General features: G+C 44.6%; 1 protein-coding gene across 2 annotated transcripts in view; it reads left to right on the top strand.

Annotated features, from left to right (window-relative positions):
- The window catches only part of arid2 (AT-rich interactive domain 2), a 47,542-nt gene that overhangs the window by 20,589 nt on the left and 8,556 nt on the right, over nucleotides 1–18,397 (top strand). For both annotated transcript variants that reach the window (XM_008284112.1, XM_008284110.1), the window contains exons 5-15: nucleotides 1,906–2,124; nucleotides 2,706–2,773; nucleotides 4,214–4,283; nucleotides 4,593–4,843; nucleotides 8,007–8,103; nucleotides 8,279–8,488; nucleotides 8,780–8,944; nucleotides 11,938–12,016; nucleotides 12,164–12,298; nucleotides 13,714–13,922; nucleotides 15,231–17,668. In XM_008284112.1, coding sequence (XP_008282334.1) covers nucleotides 1,906–2,124; nucleotides 2,706–2,773; nucleotides 4,214–4,283; nucleotides 4,593–4,843; nucleotides 8,007–8,103; nucleotides 8,279–8,488; nucleotides 8,780–8,944; nucleotides 11,938–12,016; nucleotides 12,164–12,298; nucleotides 13,714–13,922; nucleotides 15,231–17,668 — 3,941 coding nt within the window. The remainder of the gene's footprint in view (nucleotides 1–1,905; nucleotides 2,125–2,705; nucleotides 2,774–4,213; nucleotides 4,284–4,592; nucleotides 4,844–8,006; nucleotides 8,104–8,278; nucleotides 8,489–8,779; nucleotides 8,945–11,937; nucleotides 12,017–12,163; nucleotides 12,299–13,713; nucleotides 13,923–15,230; nucleotides 17,669–18,397) is intronic.

Below are 18,397 nucleotides of genomic sequence, written 5' to 3'. Positions count from 1 at the left end.
CGCAATGGTGACACAGTTTCTGAATGGTCTTGACTACTGATTGAATACAGACATGTGTGCATTAAGCTGATCTCAGCCAGTCCTGTTGGTCCAGCTCCAGGATGGACCTTTCAGAAATTAACTCCGTCTTTACCTCGAGCTCTGACTTTAAACATAGTGGGACAGTGAGGTTGGAAGTGTGCTGTAATTGCTTGGCAGGCTCAGTCATGGTTAATTATTTGACAGTTGCTCTGGAAATCTCTCACTGAGCGCTGCTTTGCCCTGTTGTCTCTGAGGCCTGCGACAACTGTTAATTCATTCTGCTCATAAAACCATGTCTGTCAAGCGGCATGTTGTACATCAGTCCTCTGCACCTCTGCACGGCGCTGCCTCGCTGCAGGTGCTGGAGGACGAGCACAGACAGGCAGCTTTTGAATGGAGCTGTTGCCGCTATAATAGCAGCTCAGCTGAATTACATTTGCCTGCACAAACCTTTTCAGCATGGAAATCAAATTCACTCAGCAGGACTCCTCTCTCTGGCATGATTGGTTTCTAGAGGCAGCAGTCTACAAAGATCCTGCGCCAAATTGAAATATCCACTGTATGGAGAAATGACTCCAGTGCACACAAAATGATTGATAGCAGAAAATCAAGCAATAGAGCAGGGAGGAATCTCAAGTCTTTGTTGACAAAATGATTGCACTTTCTCATAGTGGATCATCCATCACGGAGAACTTCTCACTAATAACATTCCAGACACGACCGTTTCCCACACAGCTAGAATTTCGGATTAGAAGTCTTTTAATTATAAAAAGCTCATCATGGAGGTTGACTGAGTTAAACACAAACACAATTAAAAGTTAGAGAACATTCATGTTCCTCAGTCAGACAAGACACGGCTCATCAAACTAATTTGCACTAAAGACAGCTTTCAGTGAACGGCTTAATGCCCCATTTGGCTTGCTTAAAACTGAGTTAAAGGAAAAATAAATCTGAGCTAAACTGGCTGAAGGTGTGCTGAGGAAACAGTCAGAAAACAGAGCGACGCGGCTCAGGGCTTCGCTCAGCTGATGGTTACATGTTACGTTGATTACTTAGTGCTTTAGAAAAACTCTAGTACAGTGAACGAGTCTTTGTCCGGTCCTTCATTTCCCTCTTTGTACGGTCAGTAGTCATGACAGCAGATTATGTTTCACATCATATTTGTGATTTCTTACACTTCAGCAGGCACTGAGATGCTTTTCTGTCTTTCTTTCTTTTTTCTTTTCCCCTAGTTTGAGACATGTCTGACATGCATGTTGAACATTCTGACAGTGTAGATGTAGAGAGAGTTTGCTGCTTTTCTGGAAGCTGCCTTAAACCAAACAGGTGTTTGTTAGCTTAAAAAAAACTACATTAGGTGAAACACACAAACAGGAAAACAGCATAACGGATACGATGTAGGGAGCCGGTTGGAAAAACAACAACTTATCTTCATTGATTTCCTTTTATTAGTCATTTATTAGTAATTGGTTCGTCTTTTATCCGCGAAAAAACTCAACTAAAATTCAGTACCTGGGTTCAGTGGCCCTACCGTCTTGTATCCACGTATTTGACTGACCTCCGTTTTTACAACATTACATTAACAGTCGGTTTCTATATATTAAGACACACGGACGTCCTTCATGATTTCAGTAGAGTCTTTGGTATATGTAGGCGGCTCAGGCTGTTGCCAGATTCCTGTAATAGTTTTCTTACTTGCAGCCAAGATAATTTTAAACAAATGCCTCACTAAGGTCATATTTGCAGGTCTAGATCTTGTACATCAAACTTGAATAGTATAGTACATTCACAGATCTACAGCATGTCCTGCCTAACTGATATAAATTACTGATTTTATGTTATACCATGCATCCTAACCGTGAGATGTGTTTTTGTCCCCGTCAGACTATCTCCGCCAAAGCTATGGACTGTCTTCGGATTTCGTTCCACCGTGCGACTACAACAAACTGGTGCTGTCTCTCCTTTCGGGCCTACCCAACGAAGTGGACTTTGCTGTTAACGTTTGCACTCTGCTTTCCAATGAGAGCAAGCACGCCATGCAGCTGGACAAGGACCCCAAACTGGTCACGTTGCTGCTGGCACACGCCGGCGTCTTCGACGACTGTACGTTCACAACCTCACTCACGCTGACAACTCTCATTCACACATCAAACAGCAGGAATGTGTTGATGTTTCACTTCATTCAACAAACAGCACAGATCTGCACATTTAGAAAGCATATGCAATTTCATATTTGACTGTTATTTAAGTTATTTAAGTGATTTCTCTATCAAGCTACATTCATTTTTCATTACACAAGTCTGTGTTGCAAGCTGAACAGTTAGCACACAAGGACATTGAAGTCTCTGCTGCTCTTAGTGCAGCAAAATTCACCTTTCTGTAATTTTAAATATCCACAGTAGATGCCTTAAGTCACTATGACTTTATTTGATAAAACCTCATTTTTATTTTATTGGTGCAGCCCTACAGAAGGCCAGTTATTCTGAGACTACAACTCTGCAAATATTTTCCAAATTTGCTGCTTCCTTTTCTCACCTCTTTGTTCTAGGATCAAAGATTCTCTCTTCTTAGCTCCTCCTAAATATAATTTATCAAGGAGGAATTGAAGAACAAGGAAAAAAGAGAAAACTAATACCGAGCTAAACTCTGGTGCTCCCGCTAACCCTCCCTTTGTATCTTTGCAGCGCTAGGCAGCTTCTCCGGGGTATTTGGGACGGACTGGAAGGAGAAAACCTCCCGGGACTTCGTCAGGGTATGTTTGGTTTTTTTATTTGTGTTTTTTATTTAAAAAATGTTAAGTTTATGTGGCCTGAGACGAGCATCTGTTCAGGGTGACGACAGGCAGAAATACAGCAGTTAATCCTTACAGAAGAACTTCAGACAGCAGTTTTCCCTGAGGCTTCTTTAATACAGAATTGAGGTCAAATCACATCAGTTGATAGAAGATGCACGCATAAAAGACCATTGTGAGTCAAAAATAGTGCAATGTAGTATTTAATTTATCCTCAGTCCTAAGGGCATGATTGTGACAACCAGTCCTCGAGAGGTCACAGTCATCCAATAAGGATTGAGTGTCTCGCTTAAAAAAACACTTTTCATCGAATCAAAAGGCTTGAAGATGCCAAAAAGTAAAGCTGGTGCCAGATTTCAATTGTATTCCAGCAGTTTAGCACATACGTTTAAAGGTATGAACGAGTACAGGAGCAGTACGTGGTGCTTGAAAATCCCATCAATAGTCAAGTGATGCCAGGGATGGTCAGAGATGACCACAATAACACCAGACATCCACATCCTGCTCCTCTTCCCCGCTTCAGGCTATAGGAGTGTAAAACACCTGAAATTCTCAGTTGCAAATTGTACTTCTGCGCTGATCTTATTACCTGACCCTCTGAACCCAGAGCAGTCTGGGTAATTTGTGCTCCTTTCACATTTTTCCTCACTACGGGCTCATTATTTAATGCACTATGAAGTCCTCCGTCTCTATGGAAACAGCACCATCATGGCTAGAGGTTGAGAAACTCAAAAGTTTGTTTTTTTTGTCTAGCATGAGATGGTTCTAATGCCATAAACCAACCAAATAAATAAATAAAAGTTGAATTTCTTTGATTATTTATTTTACAAAAAAAAAGCAAAACTGGAATCAACATTTTCCGAGTGCTAACAGGTCAGATGTTGCTTTATGGTTATGCCAAGCAGCGCAGATTAGTTTTTCCAGCATCCTTTGAGAGCAAACAGTCATTTTTTTGCTGATTTTGAGAACAGATATGTATAATGAAGTGACTTTTGTAAAATATCTCGTTTGTAAGCATAGAATGAGTTCAAAGTCCACCAAGTCTTTCTGTTTTTACAGCGTCTTGCTAGTAAATGCTGAGATTTCTTAGTTTTTTTAAAGATAGCATGTTTTTTTAAATTTTTTTTAAACTGTCAGTGTTTTTGGTGTTCAGGGGCTAAAGGTTATATTTTTAAGGGAACTCTTGACAGTGAGTAGGATTGACTAACCTCACTGTAACCTCAGTTTGTGACTTGTGTTTACCGTCATGTTGTGGTAACTGGAGATTAATCAGAGCTGTTGTCGGCTGTCTGATAGATTATCGACATGACTTTCCCAACAAACATCACTGCAGAATCTGGTTACACTTGAATTCTTAGCATCCATTCAAATGCCCTGCTAACAGCTTCTGTTCATTTACAGTTCTGGAAACAAGTGGTGGAGGACGCTGAAGTCAGGGAGCTGATCTGGGACAAAAGCAACCCAGCACAAGGTAAACACATTTGGTGCTAACAGCCACAGAAAGCAATAAAGATGTACACACCTCTATGTTCCCACACTGCATTTGTTGACGCCTAAAATGCCGCGACATGCTCGAGTGTGCGCACCGTGTTTACTGTTGCTTCCTTTTCAGTTTCCTGGTGTAATACCTGAGTGCATGAGAAGAAGGACATATTCCCTTTACAAAAGGCTTTAACATTAAGTGAAAGTGAAGGGTTTTTTTTCTGGATTTGAACGATATGTGCTCACAGCCTCTTCCAGCACGGAGCTCTAAGCCGTCCCTCCTGTGTTCTGTCTGCAGATGGTACATCGTGTGAGGAGCGCTGGCAGAGCCTCTTCCACCCACCGCGGAACCCGGGTATCAGTGACATGGAGGCCCAGCGGGTGCTGCAGATTGCCGTTATCCTGCGAAACCTCTCCTTCGAAGAGGCCAACGTCAAGCTGCTGGCGGCCAACCGAACGTGCCTGCGCTTCCTTTTGCTCTGTGCCCACTGTAACCTCATCTCACTCCGACAGCTCGGACTGGACACGTTGGGCAACGTGGCTGCTGAGGTAGGTCTGGTTTGGGGTTACCGTTTTGGGGATTTGTTTTGGATTTCAGTTAAAACTCTTAATCAGTGGCAATATGCTAAATCTAGGAAACATTTGCTATATTTGAAGTAGCTTACAGGTGTTATAGATTTGGCTCCGTTCAGTGAAACGGTTAAAGTGAACAATCAAAAACTTGCTTCCAAATGTAGGTTACTGTGGCAGTAAACTGTCATTTCCAACCCAAAACTGTCTGAAATGGAGCTTAAGAAGAGTTGGTTTAGTTAATATTAATGTGATATCAGCATCATTTTGGAGGGAAAAAACTAGTTTGCATTATTCATTGCAGTTTGACAGTTAGCTAAACCCTTCCCCGTCTGGAGCAGTCGGCCAATCGCGGCAGCGGCAGCATCTGTGCACAGCAGGTCTGTCAGGCTTTGGATTTGTCCACACTGCAGCAGCGTGCATTACGCTGGAGTGACAGCAATGCTCGGTATTTGAGTGAGTGAGTGGGCGGAGTCTGCTTTAGTCTTTCCAAAACCAACAACACATGAGCAAAAGTACAAGGAATCCAGGCTGCAATCTTTAGCATGTCCAGCCAAGTAGCTCACTTCCTATACAAGTAACTGAACGTCATTTCTAAAACCAAGGAGCATATTAGTTATAGTAGTCTGTGGTGGTGTGTTTTATGTGTTTAACAAGGAAACCTCTATGGCACATCCACTGGGACACATTGTTAATTTAGGACTCATGTTAGTTTAAATAATGACTCTATTAAAATCAGAAGTTGTTGGATAGAAAATAGAAATCTGCTTTTGTTTACATCAGTATAAAAAAGTTAAATCTGCCTCTGTTATTGTTGTTCATTTCTAATGTTGCATGCAAGAGTGGAAAGGTTGTCAGAGTTCCAGACTTTACATTGTTTGTGCTGATGCGCCTAAACCCCTCCAATAGGTGCAGCAGCACATCATGTAGGTGCAAACCAAATGTTCCAGTCTGCATTTCAGTGCTGTAATAGTAAATGCCACCAGTGGGCTTCAGCCTTGTTGTTATGAGCAGGATGCCGTGACACACCTGATTTCTTCGAGGTGATCTCCACTTATTCTGACAATGACAAATGATGAAGGAAAACCACCATGTAATAAGCTGCCCGCTACAGCTCCTCTCCCACAGGAGGATAGCAGGAAAGGGCTGTGCGCAAAAAATAGATGTGGAGACGCCAGCGGGGAGTAGTTGGTGGGTTTATTACTGACTGGTCAACAGTGTAGAAACAGGGTTCTTCTTCTTCTTCTTCTTCTAGCAAAATGCAGCTGTATTGGGTGCTTCAGCTTGAAGACAGCACATTTCCAGAGTGCAAAAGCAGGACTGGAGCACACTGCTTCATTCATAGCCTTTTATTTCACACTAATGTTTCAACACTACTGTGTATTCATTAGAATCAAAACGGACAAAAACACGAGGCAAACAGATATATTCATCCTCGACCAGGTGTACAATTGTCAGCGGATAATTGGTTGAACAGGGATTTCAAATCTATTGAATAATGGAACCAAGTGTGGTTGCTGCCAAAGTCTGTGTTCAAGTGAGACAAAGAAACATAATTAACAGAGACACAAAAGAAGTAGAAGAAGTAGCAGAACAAACATCCATGAAAGGCGACAAACCAGAGAAGACATGACAAATCAGTCAGGTGAAACAAAGCTCAGCAGTGGTCAGCAGTGTCTTTGACCTACCCCTCCACAATGAGACGATCCGCTGACCTCTAGCCGAACCACAATTATCCTGATGCCCCGTGATTTCGCTCAGACATTGTATCAGCATCACCAGTGTTTACAACTTGCATATTAGAGGAGCTGCGATTATACTGTGTGACAGCGGGACGCAGCCAGAGCACTGAAGCTCCCAAATAAAAGTAAACACCATTAGCAGACTGTGATAACACCAATAAAGTGCATGAACGAATGCCGCTAATATATGCAGCGCTCGGCTTGTACGCCGCGAAGCTGAAATGGAACGCCGAAGTGCAGTGACTCAAACTTACAGTGAAGCTACAAACTACAGAAGCACCTGTGAGTCAAAGCGCAGAGCACAGCGGTGCAGCTGAACAGAGCAGCAGAGATGAGCAGAGCAATCAGCTGCAGCAGGAGCACCGTAACACAGAATGGATTGGAAATGAAATAGCGCTACACACAGAGACAGAGCTGCTGAATGTCAAGCACACTAGTGCAACCAATGAAAATGTTAAGTCGCACTCTGGAGCTCTGATGGGCGTTACTGAGAGGAGGCAGGGTTGTTGTGCTGTTAACCAGCTGACCCGCCAGCAGAACATCTAAATAAATAACAGAACATGTGCATCCTAGTCACTGCCAACTCCGATCATTTCCAAATGGTGACTGTTGACAGCAGTAGCATCGTGATGTGCTAAATGGTTAGCTGTCTGGCACGTTTACATTCTTCCCAGCTCAGCCGGATTCATGATTAAATAATATATTTTCCTGCTGAAGAACATGTCGACATGTCTGCCGGGTTCGTTTGGGACAGATCAGTGTTATGTTTGGGAACACAGTCAGCCGTAGCTGTAGGTACAGCTCCTTAAGAAATGAGGACAGATGGTGTGATGTGTCACTTCCAAGCAGTCTGCTTTTCTGAATAACATTTACATATTTATTTGACTGTAGAGAATAATCGTAAATACAAGCAGTTATAGGCCCACACTGAACTCCAACTCAGGTTCAACAACAAAAATAAAGAGGTTATTTCCATTTCGGAAGGAGCCCATATTATGTTGGAAACTGTCCCTTTATACAGTCAGCAGAGGCTTGGATTCATTAGTTGAACGGTTGGATTTCATGCTGCACTGCCTTGTTTAATCTGTTCATGTAAATAATATGACTACATGAGCACTGGTTTCTTAAATGTTGCAAACAAGAACATAAATCATTCATGTCATGACATCAATGCATTGTACTCTGCTTTTAAATATAGTAACCAGTTGTGCTTTTGTTTGGTTCAGTCCATTTATTATTGAACTGTTGTGTAACTTCATGCCTCACTGTCATGCGTTTGTGTCTGAGTCTGTCTGTCTGTAATCTCAGTGCTTAGGAGGACTGTAAAATGTGTTTAATGAATGTTGCAGGTCTTGCCAGATGGCGGGATCGTTGTACTTATCTTGTGTGACTTCTTGTAGCTCCAGCTGGACCCCGTTGACTTTCGGACGACGCATCTGATCTTTCACACCATCACCAAATGCTTGATGTCCAGGGACCGGTTCCTCAAAATGAGAGGTGAGTTCACTGGCTCGCACCGTTCAGAGAAATCACGGTGACTTTAATCGGCGTCATTAGCAAGAGCGATTTGCATTCTTGAAGTATTTGTGAGGTTATAGTGCATGAAATGTGTACAGAAGGCTGTGTGAGGCATCTTAAGTGAAATGAGCCTGCGTGTTTGTGCGCCCTGTAGCCATGGAGATCCTGGGTAACCTCAGCAAAGCAGAGGACAACGGTGTGCTAATCTGTGAGTACGTGGACCAGGATTCGTACAGGGAGGTAATGATGCTCCTCACCCTGCCTGACCTCATGCTCCTAATGGCCTCCTTGGAGGTGCTGTACCTGCTGGCCCAGCTCGGAGAGATTCCCTGCAGCAAGATCGCTTCTGTTGACCATAGCATAGGTATGAATCCGCTGTTTTCTCACACTCATTTAGGTAAAACCATGGAAGTTTAATAAGCTTGTGATTCATTCTATCGGCTCAGCATTGGTAACTTCTACTTGCAATGTTTGTCACATTAGTCTTTCCCTTTTAAATATTTCTGCCTGTTAATCTTTCCTTCTACCCTTGAAGTCTTTCACTGTCTGGTTTAGCTTCTTACTGGAGGAATGCCTGAAATAATGAGTTTTTTGATGATGTTCTTCTTTGCTGACCCTTTTGTGTGTCTTTATGTCGTCCCTTTTCACTCACCAGACCTGTTAGTGCGGTTAGTATCTGTTGACCTCCATACGTTTGGACCCGACGCCCTGACGGCGGTGCGGTTGATCGAGCATCAGGCAAGCGCCGACCAGGCAGCCGAGGTTCGACCACAGCTGGTAGAGCAGGTACCTGCAGCCGTGCAGGGAGCACCAGCATCGGGTGAGTGTCTTTACATCGACTCAACCTGTTGGAGCAGAATTTCTAACACCGCTGAAAGATTTATACATTCTGTCCAATGCTAGACAACCAGAAAAGTGACCAGGAGATGAATATATTAGGACTTGAGGAGTGTGCAATGCTCTGACACAGAGCTGACCAGTTGAAGTAGTAAAGATACTGCATGGTGCTGGATGATCTGATACCACATCTCCACAAACTGGGTGCCAGTTCTGGACTGGCTGTAGTGCGGGTTTGGAGATGGTTCAACTTGTGAATCTTTTCTACAGGCTAGCAAGCCACCATAGAGCCATGTCACTACATCACTGTATACACTGACCAGCAGTTACAGTATTGAAGCTCCCTCTGGTTTATTATGAATGTCTGTCCAGCACCACGGTGCAAAGAAATAGATGAGCCCTTTTCAGACATGGGATGTGTAGCATTGCGGCCTCATCGGTCTGTTACAGTGACCACATGCTGTCAGTCAGACTGAGGTCACTTTGACATTCCTCAGGGCTTCATTCAGACATACCAATCACAGTGATCAAGACTCAGCATCAGACAGTACATCATGTGATGAATTATACATAATAATGCACTAATAAACAAGACTGAATCTAAATCTGCTATGAAAGAAATGATGTGACCTGTGAGCTTGTGTGACAGCTCACCTGTCTGAGGTAAAGAAAAGTTCACAGTGTGACTCGCTGTTAGATCCTGATCCCTCCTGTCCTGATGTGGGGAATATGTTTATAATCATAAGTCATAATTAAACTCCTGTAAACATTTCATCTAAGCCTGGATTACGTCGGTGGGTCTCATTAATCTGAGCTGTTCTGTCGTCATTGTGTTTAAGTTTTTATGGGCATTTCAGTTTGGAGTAGATGTGAAATTGTAGATCAAAGTGAATGAGCTAGCAGTTATGTGATTTTGGCAGCAAACTCTCTTTTGTGCTGTCTGGGATGTTTTGGGATCATTATTGATGCTGCAATGTGGAAAAAGTTTTCCCCAAATTGCTTAACACAACTCCAAGTATGTTGCTTGTGCGTTCCTATCTGGTAATGCAACTGCATTCAGTTAAATGTGTCAGACCTGTGCTTGTTTGACCCAGTAAGACTGCAGTCGCAACGTTACGGATAAGTGAGCGCGGTGCTCTGTCACACATGAAGCCCAAAGCACATGAGATCATTAATCATCTCATTGTTCCTGCTGTGTGAGGTTTTACTATCACCACATGGTACACGTCAGTTGCCTTGAACGCCCCTCTATGCACCAGCATTTATCTACACCAGCTAGCATTAATAAAACAACAAGTATTGACCTGATCAGATTTTCACACGCTTCAGCTTTGATCACGTATTCATACTGAAGCTCTTTGTTTTTCATCTTCTCCTTCTGGATTAAGCAACCTCAGTCCAAAAAGTGACAGTCACAAAGTTTGAGTTGGTCTTGTTGGTCATGATAATCCTGCTCATGAAGTAAGCTGTTGTCGACCAGCAACGTGTTGGTCACTGTAGAACCAGTTTTCCTCGCTGGCAGCTGGTTCTTCGGTTGTCGAAACATGAAAAACTGGTTTGAGATTGTGTACAGTCCCTGAACCAGCCCTGGTGGAAAAAGGGTTTGAAAACGTTCATGTCCACAGGAAGTCTTAGACATACTAATTCTTCACCACATCCTTTTCACTGAAGTAATATATTCTGAGACTATGTGAAGCGTGACAATCTAGAATTTACTTTTGTCTAAATCTGTATTTAAATCTAACTCCTAGAACAAGTATCTTTATTCTGACTTTGCTCACCAGGACAAGAAGGGAAATTTTTATGCAAATAAGGTTTAAAAAAATAAGGGCATGCAGGTGATGCAAATGAAGGCGCCATTTGGTAAATCCACTAAACATTACTATGTCAGTTTGTGAGTCACGGAGTAGAGAGTGAAGGTAACGGAGGAATCCTCACACCAGTCGACTGTACGTGTGAGCTAGATGAGCTCTTAACAACCTGAACTAAAAATACTACAGTGAAGCTTCACCACGATTAACCCCACAGGAAACCAAACACATGTTTGTTTGTGCCCAGATCTGGCACTTGGTCAGTCAATTCAAATCAATTCAACAAACAGCACAATGAATAGTCAAACAAGGTCTGCGTTTCACTCTGCATGTGTCCGTGGCAGAGAAACTAAAAGCTGTCTAACGTTGAAGCTTCAAGAAGTGTGGACGACAAGTAAAGAACCGCTGCCAGTTCATCAGCGAGGAACTCACCTGTTGCTGAGCCACATAACATCCCACTATTAGAGCCCAGCGCTGCGTCCTTGACTGATCCGGCTGAAATGCTCTGCTGAATATTTACAACCTTTCATTTTGTTATGTGAGCAGCCCACATAGAAATTTTTAATCAAAATGGTTTGTCCTGCGCCAGTTATACATTATACAGAGGCTTCAGATCTGTAACTTGGTAATTAATGATCAGACAACTGCACATCAAAGAGGATGGCCCTGGCCGAGCACTACTCCATACTGGGATTCTGTGTTTTCTGTCTGTGATGCAACGATTTGCAACGAACCAGAGTTCAAATGTTGCAAAGCAGAAAATTAGCATGATAACGTTCTAGGAGCTCAAACAGAGATCCCTCCTTTCGGGTTCCAGTAGTTGAGTTTTCTGCACCTTTCAGAAATTATCTGTTACCACCTGCTTCTGTCTTATAGGAAAAACAAACAGTCATTAAAGCTTGAGTGTGTGAATTAGTTGGTGAATCTTCATTGCAATAAAACCTTCCTCACCTTGGGGGTGTCATTCTTTCTGTGTGCTCCACTGTAATGCAAAGTTTTTATTAGTGTGCTGACATCTAGTGGACAGCCTGGGTAACACTACAAACTTGAAGATGCTGGGAACAGTTGACAATGTTTTCTGTTGCTTTGCAGTGCAGCTTTTAGCGTGAAATCCATTCCACAGATTCTTTCTGTAACATCAGTGTTCGTCTTTGTGTCTCCTCAGTAACAAGGGTCCCGGTTCAGTCGACTCAACCACCACCTGGTATTGTTGAACTTGACGGGGAGAAATTTACACTGCAGTGGTAAGATTCATTCACCTGTAGGCATGAAGTGAAGAATAAATACAGTTTGTGGGGTTTTCTTCCCCCTCATGTTTCTAGTTCCTGTCAGTATCTTCTTTTTGTTGCATTAAAACTTCTCTGTCCACGATTTCTGTGTTTTTCCAACAGGCTTAACGCACACTTTGAGACAAACACTGAGGGCTCCGTGTCTCGGTCAGAAATGTACTCGGAGTACCTGGCAACGTGTAGTAAAATGGGGAGAAGCAACATCCTGAACTCCACAGGCTTCCTCAAATGTCTGCGGTTAGTCCCGATTCCTCCGCTGTCTGATTCTTTTATGTTCCAGCAGAACAGAGCACTGATTATTGTCTGGGCCTTGACCAGAGATAATATATATCTATGAAAAAAAAACAAAAAAAACAACAAGTTGCTTCACAGTTTTCTGCAGCAGTTAGTGCCCTTTGCTTTTATAGAGCAGCTTAACAAAGCATGTTTTGAGTGTATTAATGGCAATGACCCTCCAGCAAGATACTAGCAAATGTAGAGCGAGCAGATATTTATACTTGCCGGTTTGCACGTGGTAATGGAAGAACAGAAAATGTGAACCTTGCATTGAAAAGCTGAGTTGGTTTAAAGTGCACACTAAAATGTTGATGTAGGGATATCTGATAAATATGTCACATGATTGAAAAAGTCGTTATTTAAGTAAATGTCCTAAAACAACACTGTAAAACTGTAAAAAAAAAAAAAAAAAACTAATTACAAGTGAGTTTGCAATTGAAGTGCTGCATTTAGCATCTCTAAATGACTTTCATTTGTTTCCCATCTACTCTGTGTAAACACACAGCAGCACTTTGGCTGAATATTCCTCAGATTTCTGTCACATGTCTCATTGTGGCTAATGGCTTCTCTGTTGTGCAGAGCGCCGAATTTAGTTTACTAGTTTTTTAGAGTCTGTTTAGTGCAAGTTGTTTATTTCAGGAGAATTTTAAAATGAGACATTTAGAATGATTTTGATTTCAAATATCATGATTTCAAGCTTAGATTTCCCTCATTTTCCTGAAAAAAAACCTGCATTTGACATTTTAGGGATTACCAAAAAGTACAAAAAATCCAAGGATTTGCTCTATTTTTACAGTTTCTGGCTCTGATAAATCGTCTTTTTGGCAATTTTTATTTAAAAAATATGATAAAAGTAGAAAAATGGATAAGATGCATTTCCAACCAGCAGGATTGTTTTAGGGTTCAGAGGATTAAAGTACTGAAAGTAAAAGTATTCACTGCAAAGAAATGCAGTGAAATCATTTATTATTATTATTATTATTATTATTATTATTATTATTACTTGTGCATTAATAGAACAGCAGTATTTCACGTTTGTAGTTGACAGTGGTGGAGCCTAACTGTTATACATCAGGCAACAACTAATCATTACTTTCATTACGGATAAATCTGCTGAATATCATCTAGAGTTTAAAAAAAACCACACTGTAACGTCATCATTCAGTCTCTCAGCTAGCCAGCCAGTGACAGGCATCTGCTGTTGCATCCTGGCCAACAGTAGTACAGTAGAGGGCCCCCTCTGCCCCCGTGGTCCCTGTGCTTATGTCTTGATCAGTCAATACTCAGATCAGTTACAGCACCTTGGCACTCATCATTTGACCTCAGCAGTTCTCCCTTTGTGACCACTTTCTAACTGGCTGCCTTTGTCACCACAGGACTGTTTTCCCCAACCACACGATGCGGCGGCAAGAGGAGCCCAAAGCCAACAACCAGGTTCAGATCCTCCTGGTGGGGCTAAGGCGGAGGTCAATCCCCCTCCCCATCCAGTTGTACTACCAGCAGCAACAGCAGAGTCCAGCAGCAGCTCCTCCACCTCCAGCAGCTCGACATGAAGCACCTGGAGACCCTCAGGCTCCGCCTTCAGGTAGCGCTACAGAAATACTCCCTTTTCTCCTTCTTCTCTTCACTTTGATTATTGAAAGGTTTGCACCGTTACAGGATGTACTGGCTAGGTGGTACACATGAAACTATATATAACGTCAGCGTGTGCTTGGCCACTCAAGATGCTGACCCTAATGTATGTTGTCCTCTGGGTCAGTTTTGATGTGCTTGACAGAAGAGGCATTTGCACAGTAAGACAGACATGGTCTAAATGTCAGATGCTGCAGAGCTGTGAAGGAGAAGAAAAGGCACACCAGAATGGTGATGCTGTGGAGAAAGATGCTGGCAGTGTTGCAGAGAGAGCAGAGCTGGTACTGCTGGGACCAAGATGGCTGAACTAATTACAAAGGCAAACATATTGAGGAAATGATCAAAGGGAGAGAAGTTAGTTGGAGGAGCTTAGTAGTGAGATTAAAAGGACGGCAGCTAAACTGTATCACATGTCGTGGAACTGAACACAGAAGACATTTTGGCAACGACGTGTTGTTTCTGTTAATACAACAGAATGGAATCTGGAGACGGACGATTTTTTTTCTCAAAGTTGGCATCACAAATGTATGAAGAACCAGACCATCCTGCTACTGCGTGTTTAACATTTTAGAGCAGTCATAACTGTGCGCTGTAGCTAAAGTACGCAGCACTAAGAATCATGGGAACATCATGGTGATTATAGCTTGTTCCAAATGGGGCAACAAAGTCAACCTAGCTCATAAAATATGACCCACTTAGGGCTGATTAAGGGGATGATTGAACAGAAATGACTGCCTTGCAATTAATTAGAAGTCACTGGTGCTGTAGTAAATCCACTGAGTGTATGTATCTTGCAAGATGCGCTACCTCCTTTGGGTCGACCTGGTTACTAACTTCTGCTGTTACTGTGATGAATACTGCACATGACTGCTGTTCACAAACACCTCAAATCATAATTTCACACATGTGATCATACACCCATCTACAGGGTTGCTCAAGTGGTCTGTTGGAAATGGGCCCAAAACTAACAATTATTTACGTTGTCGACTGGGGTGTCAGCTGCTTTCTTGATTAAAATAAGTTGTTTGAGCTATAAAGTTTACTGTCATAGAAGAGGAAAAAAAAACAGAAAATATTCACATTACAGAAGCTGAAGTCAGAAAATGTTGACTTTTTTTTTTTCTTTAAAAATTACTCATTTTGAAAAAACAGTTATAAAAAATGGTTGGTCATTAATTTATGGTTGACCACCAAAAAGCTTTAAGTAGAAGTTAAGCATCTTGTCCTAAACTCTTCTGTTTGTTTGTGACTGTGTCCATAGGCTTACCTCCCGGGCATCCGAGTCTTGGACCCCAGTTTGTCCGGGCCCCGGGTCCCAGCCTCAGCACCGGTGTCGCCACCCCTTCCATGGCCTTGACCGCACAGGAACCTCCCCATGCAAGCCACCCGACTGTTTCCCGTCACCCGGTGCCCCCGCAGGTGCCTCCACAGTTACCACCAAATCCTCTGGCAGCAGTGCAGCAGCAGGTCCGACCTGGCCCGGTGGTCCAAATTCCAACGTCGGCATCGGCCACCCAGAACCACAGCCCTCAGAACCCCACTGCTCCACCTGCAGCCCAGCAGCAGCAACACTCCCCCATGCTCCCTACGGGGACGCCGGTCACGCTATTTCAGCAGGTACCACAAGGCCACATCCTCACCGCCAGGGTACAAGGTGTGTGCCCTCCAATCACCCAGCACCCACCCCTGACTCAAACCCCGCCTCTGTCGGGGCCTCAGGGCGGAGCTTCCCAGGCAGAGTGTGTTGCTGTGGCATCTGCATCCTCCTCTTCCATGCAGATGGGGGGTAGTCAGGCGTTGAGTATTGCGGGTGTTCCCAATTCCCAGGGCTCACGTGTCACATTTCAGAATATCGCCCCCAAACCAGCGCCAAACCAGTCAGGAGGACCAGCAGCTACTCCCAACCAGCAGCCTCAGCAGCAGGCGCAGAGCGTAGTAATAGTAAGTCCCAACCCCCAGCAGAGCCCAGCCTACACCCCTGCCATACACCAGATCGTTCTTGCCAACCCCTCCGCCATTCCCGGTGCCCAGACTATCCAGATAGCAGGGCAGCCTGGAGCTGCTTCCAGTCCCTGTCCACCTCCTGCCTCTCACTCCAATACCCAGGTCCAGTCCAATCAAACTGTCAGCCACGCACTGTCCATGAAACGACATCAACAGCAGCAGCAACATCAACAACAGCCACCTCTCCAACTTATTTCCCAACCTCCTCCCTCTCAGCCTACCTCCACTGAGTCCAGCTTGATCAAACAGCTACTGCTTCCAAAGCGAGGGCCTTCTACGCCGGGAGGAAAGCTAATCCTACCTGCTCCACAGGTGCCCCCTCCCAACAATACGTTAGCCCCTAATCCACAGGTCATCTATCAGGCAGGCTACAGCACCCAGAATCCTTCTTCTCAGCCTCAGCAGCTCAATGTCCAGCTGGTTCCCGGCCAGCTCCCTGCTGCAGGAGCTCCAGCCCTCCAGACGGTTCAGCTCTTGCCAGGCCAGCTCATTTCCACAAGCAGTCCGGGGGGAGCTACCATCATTCAGGGCCCCACGGCAGCTGGACAAGTCACATTCACCGTGGTCCCCAACACTGGCTTCACCACCTCTACTGCTGCTGTTGCTGCCGTCAGCCAGGGGACTGTGGCTCCAGGTGTTCCCCCTCCTTCATTCTCTACTGGAACCACACCGCACCACGCCCCAGCAGCTCCCCCTCCTCCACCACCGCCACCGCCGCCGCCGCCACTGCCAGCTCCCCTCAGAGGAGATAAGATCATTTGTCAAAAGGAGGAGGAGGCTAAGGATGCCACAGGGCTGCATATCCATGAGAGAAAGATCGAGGTGATGGAGAACTCCTCCTTGGCAGAAGGAGACTCCTCCAATGGCAAAACCAGTAATGGTGATGTCGCGGCAGGTGCCAAGCTGCTAAATGGTCGGAAGTGCATGGAGTCTAATCTACCTCCATACCACTCAGGGAACAGCCAGGGAGCACTCAATGGCCCGGCTACGGAGAGCCACCCTGCTAATGGGAAGCAGGCCCTCTCCCCAGGCCTGAACACCCCACTAGAGAGCAACCCTGACCCCAAAAAGACTCTAGTCAATGGGGTGTGTGACTTTGATAGGAGTGACAGTGGTGGCAACTTTAACAAAAACATTCCAAATCACATTGCTTCCAAACAGTACTTGGGGAATGGGGAGGTGGGCCCCTCTGAGAAGAGTCACGGCTCAGATCCCCCTCTCCCTAGTCCTCCTCCACCCCAGCAGGACACTGCCAAAGCCCAGCAGGCTGAGCGCCTGGCCAACGGACCCCAGGCAGTAGGCAACAAGCCTCCCTCGGAATTAACCAATGGACCTTTGGGGCCGGGCCACTCTACGCCTGTGCTAAGACAGCAACTGCTCCCCAACTCCTCCCTCCCCCCCACTGTTACCTCCCAGAGTCTTGCTGCCTCTCCTGCAAACGGAGTGGCCACTGAGGCTCGTGGCCTCAAGAGGCCGGCCGAGAACGAGGACCGCAGTACAGCGGCAGCATCCTCGGGGATCCCCAATAAAGTGGGAGTGCGGATCATCACCATCAGTGACCCCAACAACGCCGGCAGCAGCGCCACTATGGTGGCGGTGCCAGCAGGAACAGACCCAAGCACAGTAGCCAAAGTAGCAATAGAGAACGCCACTCAGCAGAGGAACTGCTCGCCCACACAGGCAGCTGGCACAACGGTGAGTCACTGTAGGCTTAGTCTCGCCGTAAACCACATTTATCCACACTGTTTTCTTATAGTGTGACTTGGTGTCAGGTCTGCCACAAAATGTGTCTTGATTGTCTGTCACAGTCACACTGGTAAACACTGGAGTATTTGCATCACCAAGTCATGTGACAACTACATTTGTCTAATTTACTACCTACTTTTTCAGTTGAATGCTGTGGACGCTTCCTTGTTTTAAAAAAACACTCATTTACATGTATTGTCAATCATTCAATCACCAGAGCATCATGTTTTTCCTTCACGTTGTATCAGCGGTGTTTCCTAAGGTCTAATTTGCCCTGCCACAGTTTCATAGTAAACCAAAATTCAGAAATGTACCTCTTAAAGAATGTTAGTCTGATAATGCAAAAAGGTCTTAAACTGCAGGCTTTGGATGATTTATTAGAGGTGATAAACCTGACAGAGAATCCTGCATTGTTTTCAAGCAGTACTTGGCCTTAGCTACTGATTCAACATCTGGCAGTACCAGCTTCAGCTGTGTCCTGTTGCAGGCAGGCAGGCAGATCCTAGCATAACACAGGACCAACATCTGCAAAACTATTACACGGCATATCGCCACACTTTATGGCTGATTACAGTACGTTGATCATTTCCATTGCCGTGCTCTTCACAGTGGTTGCGGCTACTTGCTGGTAATGTCTCTGTCACACTCGTCGCTTCTTTCCCACAACAAAGGCCCACA

The sequence above is a fragment of the Stegastes partitus genome, unplaced genomic scaffold (genome assembly GCF_000690725.1).
Source record: "Stegastes partitus isolate 25-593 unplaced genomic scaffold, Stegastes_partitus-1.0.2 Scaffold346, whole genome shotgun sequence".
Classification (NCBI taxonomy): domain Eukaryota; kingdom Metazoa; phylum Chordata; class Actinopteri; family Pomacentridae; genus Stegastes; species Stegastes partitus.
The sequence above is the reverse complement of the archived record's forward strand: the minus strand, read 5'-3'. Positions and strand labels throughout refer to the sequence as shown.